At 44.8% G+C, this 8,870-nt stretch overlaps 1 protein-coding gene across 1 annotated transcript; it reads left to right on the top strand.

Annotated features, from left to right (window-relative positions):
• Window positions 1-7,421: 7,421 nt before the first annotated feature.
• On the top strand, window positions 7,422-8,045 carry LOC110887613. The gene has a single exon (XM_022135190.1). The coding sequence runs from the start codon at window positions 7,422-7,424 to the stop codon at window positions 8,043-8,045; it is 624 nt and encodes a 207-aa protein (XP_021990882.1).
• The last annotated feature ends 825 nt before the right edge of the window (window positions 8,046-8,870 follow it).

The following is an 8,870-nucleotide window of genomic DNA, read 5'->3' as shown; positions in this document are numbered from 1 at the left end:
AGTAGTGGTTGTACTGTTCGCGAACAATTGGGGGTACTTTTCTTTCATTTGATCTTCTCGTTCCCAGGTGAACTCTGGGCCGCGACGGGAGTTCCAACGAACTCGAACAAGAGGGATTCTCTTGCTCTTGAGGACCTTGACATCCCGGTCCGTGATTTCAACTGGTTCCTCGACGAATCGCAACTGCTCGTCGATAGTGAGTTCCTTCAGAGGAACTATGATGGTCTCATCTGACAGGCACTTCTTCAGATTCGACACGTGAAAAACGTTGTGAACTGCACCGAGTTCAACTGGTAGGTTTAGTCTGTAGGCTACTTTTCCTATTCTTTCTACTATCTCAAACGGTCCGACATACCGCGGATTGAGTTTGCCCCATTTGCCAAAACGAACCACACCCTTCCAGGGTGAGACTTTAAGTATAACCCGGTCCCCGACCTGAAATTCCAATGGCTTCCTACGCTTAACCGCGTAGCTTTTCTGACGGTCGCGAGCTGCCGTCATGCGTTGTCGTATTTGTGCAATCTTTTCCGTGGTGTCCACTATAAGCTCTGGGCCCGTGATCTGACTATCACCCACCTCTGCCCAATAGAGAGGTGACCGACATTTACGCCCGTACAATGCCTCGAATGGAGCGGCTTGTATGCTGGTGTGATAACTGTTATTATATGAGAACTCCACCAAAGGGAGATGCTTTTCCCAGCTGTTGCCGAAATCGATAACACATGCCCAAAGCATGTCTTCTAGGGTTTGAATCGTGCGCTCAGACTGCCCATCCGTCTGAGGGTGATATGCTGTGCTCATGTCTAGCTGTGAGCCAAAAGCTTTGTGCATTGCTTGCCATAGTTCTGAAGTGAATCGTGCATCGCGATCCGAAATGATAGAGGTGGGCACCCCGTGCCTTGAGACTACTTCTTTCAAGTATATGTCTGCTAGTGTGGAAAACTTGTCTGTTTCTTTGATTGCCAAGAAGTGAGCAGACTTGGTGAGTCGATCCATGATCACCCAAATAGTATCGTTCCCACGCTGAGATCTAGGCAGGCCTGTAACAAAATCCATGGAAATTCCTTCCCATTTCCACTGTGGTATCTTTGGTTGTTGAAGTAAGCCTGCTGGTTTCTGATATTCTGCCTTGACTCTTGCACAGGTTAAGCATTTGCCGACATAAGTGGCAATGTGGGCCTTCATGCTAGGCCACCAATACGTCGTCCTGATGTCATGGTACATTTTATCCGACCCTGGATGTACCGAATAGCGAGACTTGTGTGCTTCATCCATCACAAGTTCTCGTAAACCGCCATATAGTGGGACCCAAATACGCCCTGTTACATAGTAGGCGCCGTCTTCCTTCTATTCTAATCGTTGCCTTGAGTCGCGTAGGGCTTCAGCCCTGACGTTTTCTGGTTTCAATGCTTCTACCTGAGCATCTCGTATCTGTGTAGGAAGACTGGACTGAATGGTGAGCTGTAGTGCTCGTACGCATCTAGGTAGAGTGTCCTTTCGACTGAGAGCGTCAGACACAACATTTTCTTTGCCTGGATGATACTTGATAGCGCATTCGTAATCGTTCAATAGTTCAACCCATCGACGTTGACGCATGTTCAATTCCTTCTGCTTGAAGATATGCTCGAGACTCCTGTGATCGGTGTAAATAGTGCACTTGGTACCGTACAGGTAGTGTCGCCATATCTTAAGCGCGAAAACAACAGCTCCCAGCTCTAAGTCGTGCGTCGTGTAGTTCCGTTCATGAACCTTGAGTTGGCGCGAAGCGTAAGCAATGACCTTGTCGCGCTGCATTAACACACATCCAAGACCCTGGATGGATGCATCACAATAAACCACGAAGTCGTCCGTGCCTTCTGGCAATGAGAGGATAGGTGCACTGCAAAGTCTATCCTTTAAGTGCTGAAAAGCAGTTTCCTGAGTATTACCCCAACGGTAGGTGACACCCTTCTGTGTCAGTAGTGTAAGTGGCTGTGCAATCTTTGAAAAGTCTTTGATGAATCGCCTGTAATAACCTGCCAATCCCAAGAATTGGCGTATTTCCGTTGGTGTACGCGGTGCAGGCCAATTCCTGATCGAATCAACCTTGGATGGATCAACATGGATTCCATTCTTGTTTACCACATGGCCTAGAAAGTGGACTTCACGAAGCCAGAAGTCACATTTTGAAAACTTGGAGTACAGTTGTTCCTTTCGAAGAAGTTCCAAGATAAGCCGTAAGTGCTGCTCGTGTTCCTCCTGACTCTTGGAGTAGATCAGAATGTCGTCGATGAATACGATCACAAACTTGTCTAAGTAGGGTTTGCACACCCTGTTCATAAGGTCCATAAAAACTGCCGGTGCGTTCGTTAGCCCGAATGGCATGACTAGGAACTCGTAGTGACCGTAGCGAGTTCTGAATGCGGTTTTGGAGACGTCCTCATCCCGGACTCTCAGCTGATGATACCCTGATCTCAAGTCTATCTTGGAGTAGTAACTCGACCCTTGCAACTGGTCGAATAAGTCGTCTATACGCGGAAGAGGATAACGGTTCTTCACCGTCACCTTGTTAAGTTCCCGGTAATCAATGCACATCCTGAAGGTACCATCCTTCTTTTTCACGAATAACACTGGAGCTCCCCAAGGCGAAGAGCTTGGACGAATAAAGCCCTTTTCCAAGAGCTCTTGTAGCTGCTTTGACAGTTCTTCCAGTTCAGTTGGAGCTAAACGATACGGTGCTCGAGCTATGGGTGCTGCTCCAGGAGCTAGCTCGATTTGAAACTCGACCTGGCGATGAGGCGGTAGACCAGGTAAATCTTCAGGAAACACTTGAGGAAATTCGCGTACCACAGGAATGTCCTCTATTCTTTTCTCTTTCGTTGATGCATCAGTAACAAGTGCCAAAATGGCAGTGTGACCCTTTCGCAAACATTTCCGAGCCTTCAGGAAGGAGATGATGCCAACCACTGCACCACTCTTGTCACCTTGAACTTCGAGAGGTTCTTGACCAGAACGAGGGATACGAACAATCTTCTCTTTGCACAAGATCTCTGCGTGATGTTGAGATAGCCAGTCCATACCAATGACGATGTCGAAACTACCCAAAACTATGGGAATGAGATCGATGGAGAAAGTCTGACCCGCGAGGATAAGATTACAACCCTGAACTATGTGCGTGGCCTCTAGACTCTTACCATTAGCTAATTCTACAACATGCTTGGTGTTTAGAAGTGTGGGTGTACGTTTTAACATTTGGCTAACTTTCAAAGACATATAACTTGTATCCGCACCCGAATCAAACAAAACAGTAACGTAAAATTCATCGAGAAGAAACTTACCCATGACCACGTTAGGATCGTTCCTTGCGTCACCCTGACCTAGCATGAAAGCTCGACCCCTAGCTTCATTGCCATTATTGTTCCCACCGTTGTTACCATTGCCCTGATTGTTATTGTTGTTGCGATTCTGGTTCAACTGGGGGCAATCCCGCTTGAAATGGCCTTCAGCACCACACTGAAAGCATCCCCTGTTGTCTCGCTGTTGCTGGTTTTGTGGAGCTGGTAGTTGCGGTTGCTGGTTCTGATTCGCAGGCCGTGGGCTCCTACAGTCTTTGGCCTCGTGGCCCATCTTGAGACACCTTTGGCAACGACCCTTGTTGCACTGGCCGTTGTGGTGCCTGTTACAGTTGTGGCACTTTGGTTGATTTCCCTGATATCTTCTCTGCCCACGACTACCAGAAAACTGCTGACTAGGACTCTGGTAGTGGTCAGTCTTCTGCTGCTGAGCCTGAGACTGAACTGTTGCTGAACCTTTGCTAGAATCCCCTTCCCACTTTCTTTTGTTGTCACCGGGGGTAGTAGGAGTAGCGGCTGATGTGGTAGCATTAGTAGCGCTGATACGTTTCGGTAGCTTGTCCTGATCCACTGCCTGATCAGTAAGACGATGAGCGAGTCGCTGAATATCCTGGATGTTGTCGAGATTAGCCGATGTCACGTGGCTCTGGATTTCTGGCGCTAAACCCTTGAGATACAATTCGATGCGCTTGATTAGAGGGTCCACCATAGTTGGACACAAGATGGCCAGTTCGTTTGACCGTTTCGTATAAGCCTCGATTTCCGATCCTATCATCTTCAGGTGATAAAGCTCTACTTCCAACTTGTGGATGTCATCACGCGTGCAGTATTCTCGCTTGATCAGTTCCTTAAAATCGTTCCAAGGGGTGGCGTTAGCAGCTGCCAACCCTAAAATCTGAACTTGCGCGTTCCACCAAGTTAGCGCAATTCCTTCTAACGTGCCTAGTGGCGTACTTGACCCTGCGAGCCTTAGGGCATTCACACATCTCGAATACTGACTCGAGCTTTTCGAACCAATGGAGTAGTCCCACTGCTCCTTCCGTGCCACTGAATGTACTTGGACGACAGTCCATGAAGTTCTTGAATGTGCAAACAGGTTGTGGTGCGTGTTGACCTCCTGCTTGTGCGGCTGCAAGTGCCGCAGCAACTTGTTCGTTAATGAGAGCCGTCAACTGGGCTTGAGTCATGTTAACACGTCCAGACATGATCTTCATAGTAAAAGTAGCATAAGTGAGAATGGTTCGCGAGTAGTGCGATGACAGAAGAGTGTAAGCACATAGGTATTCTCATGCAATAGTGTCATGTGTATCTAAGCATACTACGAGCAAAGTTCTCTGTAATCTAGCAAGTAGGCAATATAAACATGAACCATATTACCTAGGATGTTGAGTCTTGCACGTGGAGCGAAGCGTCGTTGTGGATCGTTGAGAGCACTGTTCTGGTTATAGTCTGGTTTTAATAAAAACGTTTTTCCCATATTAAAACCAAGTTCTCTATAACCAATGGCTCTGATACCAATCTGTCACACCCCCAAAATCCACCCGCGGAGTACCACCGCTTGGGGGCGTGACATGACCAGGATCAAGTCACCAATCATATTGAACATAGCATATAATAATTAAAGTAGTTCATAAAAATCCAACTCAATACAATTGATGTTCAAACCAAACGTAGTTTAAGTAGCGGAAGCATAAGTATGTAAACCCAATGTAAATCATAAGTTCAATTGTTTAAACGTTTAACATGGCGTCTACGATCCATGTCCCACAACGACCTGCTCCTCCCTGTGCAAGCTCCATATGTACCTAGGGTCCTGCAAGGCATGTAGCAGAGAATCAACAACTAGTTGAGCGAGTTCACAGAAAGTAAGTTCAAAATAGCAAATCGTATGTTCATTTAGTGGGGCTTCCCATGTATGTATGTACTACTGGTGGGGGGTTTCCCATGATTATATTTATTACTAGTGGGGGCTTCCCATGTTTATCCTTACTAGACTATTGTAACCATGAGTGTTCTTCATAACCCGAGAACAGGAATACGTACAAGGTCACGTAGGTTTTACGTGAGTGCCCTTCCCCGAGGACAGTGGTACGCGTGGGGTTTACGTAGGTTTTACGTAAGTGTCCTTCCGACCCGGAAGACAGTAGTAGGTATAAGTTTACCGAGAGTTAAACAAACTCACGGTAAAGAATCGATACCCACTTCCAAGAATTGATGACTTTTTTGACCAACTACAAGGAGCAAGTTGGTTCTTAAAGATTGATCTCAGATCGGGTTATCACCAATTGAAAGTCAAGGAGGAGGACGTACCGAAGACGGCCTTTCGTACGCGATACGGGCCTTATGAGTTCCTCGTAATGCCCTTTGGGTTGACTAATGCACCCGCGGCTTTCATGGACCTCATGAACTGGGTTTGCAAACCTATGCTGGATAAGTCGGTAATCGTGTTTATCGACGACATTTTGGTATATTCGAAGAATGAAGCTGAGCATGTGTACCATTTGCAAGAAGTGTTGGAGACACTCAGATGAGAAAAGCTGTATGCAAAATTCTCGAAGTGCGCCTTTTGGCTACGAGAGGTGCAGTTTCTTGGGCATATCATTAGTGCCGACGGGGTACTAGTGGATCCGTCAAAAGTAGAAGCCATGTCAAAATGGAACACTCCAAGGAATCCCTTAGAAATCTGAAGCTTTTTAGGGCTCGCGGGATATTATCGGAGATTCATACAAGATTTCTCCAAAATTGCTTTACCATTGACTAAATTGACTCGCAAGGAGGAAAAGTTTGTATGGGGCATCGAACAGGAGGAAGCCTTCCAAAAGCTCAAAGAAAAGTTAACTCACGCTCCGGTGTTAACATTACCGGAAGGAGTCGACGACATGGTGGTTTACTCGGATGCGTCGCATTCGGGGCTCGGATGTGTTTTAATGCAATGAGGCAAGGTCATCGCCTACGCCTCAAGGCAATTGAAGATCCATGAAAAGAAATACCCAACTCACGACTTAGAGCTGGCAGCAGTAGTGTTTGCCTTAAAAATCTGGAGACATTACTTGTATGGGGTAAAATGTACAATCTTTACTGACCATAAAAGTTTGAAATATTTCTTTGATCAGAAGGAATTAAACATGAGGCAAAGGCGATGGTTGGAAATGGTCAAGGATTATGATTGTGAAATACACTACCACCCCGGGAAAGCCAATGTAGTGGCAGATGCATTGAGCCGAAAGACAGATTATGCCCCGATACAAGTACAATCAATGCAGCTTATTGTGACCTCTGGCATACTAGAACGGATCCGAGAAGCACAAGTTGAAGCAGTGAAGGTAGAAAACTGGAAAAAAGGAAAGAATTGTCGGCCAATTTAAAGATCTTGAAGAAGGCAATCACGGTTTGAAAACACGTTTCAACAGAATCTGGGTTCCTAACACATGTGGAGTTAAAAAGCTTTTACTAGATGAAGCTCACAAATCCCATTATTCCATCCATCCGGGAGCGACCAAGATGTATAATGACTTGAAACAAAACTATTGGTGGCCCGGAATGAAAAGAGATGTAGTAAAATACGTGGAGAAGTGCCTGACATGTCTACAAGTCAAGGCGGAACACCAAAAACCGTACGGTAAGCTCCAACCGTTGGAAATTCTGGTTTGGAAATGGGAACATATTACAATGGACCTGTTAAACAAACTACCGAAGACGACACGCGGATTTGATGCAATATGGATAGTTGTTGATAGATTGACAAAGAGTGCTCACTTTATTCCAATACGTGAGACTTATACTTCAGAATAGATGTCGGAGGTTTACACTAATGAGATAGTGGCACGCCACGAAGTACCGGTATCCATTGTGTCCGATAGGGATACCCTGTTCACTTCAAATTTCTGGCGAGATTTCCAAGAGCAAATGGGAACTAAATTGTTCACCAGCACTGCGTACCGTCCTCAGACCGATGGACAGAGTGAAAGAACAATACAAACATTAGAGGACATACTACGTGCATGTATTATTAACTTCGGAGGTAGTTGGGATGTTTATCTACCTTTGGTTGAATTTTCATATAACAACAGCTACCATGCTAGTATCGGGATGGCACCGTATGAAATGCTTTACGGTAGGAAGTGCCGGACCCCGGTGTGTTGGGGTGAGGTGGGTCCACGTGAACTCACTCACAAAGATATAGTCCGAGCTACTAACAAAAAGATCGAGGTGGTTCCGGCACACTTGAAAGCGGCACAAGATAGACAAAAGTCGTATGCAGACAAAAGGCGAAGACCGATCGAGTTTCAGGTTGGCGACAAAGTCATGCTCAAGGTATCCCCGTGGAAGGGGGTTATCCGATTTAGAAAGAGAGGAAAATTAAGCCCAAGATTTATTGGGCCATTTACAATTGTCGAACGAGTAGGGAAGGTAGCATTCCGCCTTGAACTACCGGAAGAATTAAGCGAAATTCATAGCACATTTCATGTGTCACATCTTCGGAAATGTCTAGCGGACGAAACAACCTATATCCACTACGACGTCATCGAGGTGGATGACAGACTTAACTATGTGGTGAAACCCATTGCGATTTTGGATCGTAAAGTGAAAACCTTAAGGAACAAAGAAATCAATCAAGTAAAGGTCAAATGGGAACACTGGAAGGGTTCGGATATCACATGGGAATCCGAGGAGGAGATGCGACGACTCTACCCTACATTATTCGGTACGTAATTCGGTTTCGGGGACGAAACCCTTTTAAGGGGGGGTGGACTTGTAACAACCCGGAATTTATAAAACTCTAAATCGAAATTATTAAGTGTTAATTAAACAGGAACCAGCTAACTTGGAAATTACAACCCAGTTAGTTAGTTAACTTGTTTTAAAGTATGAATGAATTTAAATTGCCAAAATATAAACTAAATACAAGTGGAAGGATCTAGGTTGTATGACTTGAAACTTAATTCAATTAAAACAAATTAAAACATACCAAACACACACAAGAGGTGTGTGTGGTCGACCAGGAAACGCAGGGGGGCGACATAAGCTCCTCACCAAACCCTAGCTTCCACAAAATTGATCAATTGAAGGTCATAATCAAGTCTAAATCGATTTTCAAGCACAAATTAATGATCACCTAGTTGAAGGGATCATAAGGTATGTAAAATCTTGATGTTTTGATTCATCTCAAATTCTTGGTTAATTGTGAAGAACTGAAATTGAGCTTGATTATGTCTTGCATGGGTGAAATTAGAAGTAATATGGTGTCTAGGGATAAACCCTAGATGATTTCTTATCAAAATCTTGCATGAGGCTTGTAAGGTTTTTAATCACCAATGTAGGTGACTAATAAGTTGTAGAAACTTGATGAACACTAGGATTGTGATTCTTGTTTTAGTGTAATATGAATTCTAAGAGGTAAATTCTGAAATATAGAAGTTAAAACATGTGTAAATATGCCTAATTGAAGTTGGTTTAGATGAAAATTACAAGTCATGAACTTGGTTATGATTATGTAAAAAGCTGACCCGCTAGGTGTTTGATAAAACGCCTAAGTGA

Source organism: Helianthus annuus, chromosome 4, assembly GCF_002127325.2.
Source record: "Helianthus annuus cultivar XRQ/B chromosome 4, HanXRQr2.0-SUNRISE, whole genome shotgun sequence".
Classification (NCBI taxonomy): Eukaryota; Viridiplantae; Streptophyta; class Magnoliopsida; order Asterales; family Asteraceae; genus Helianthus; species Helianthus annuus.
The sequence above is the reverse complement of the archived record's forward strand: the minus strand, read 5'-3'. Positions and strand labels throughout refer to the sequence as shown.

Coding starts and splice junctions, on each gene's coding strand:
- LOC110887613 (XM_022135190.1), top strand. CDS start 7,422: ATGGCACCGTATGAAATGCTTTACGGTAGGAAGTGCCGGACCCCGGTG.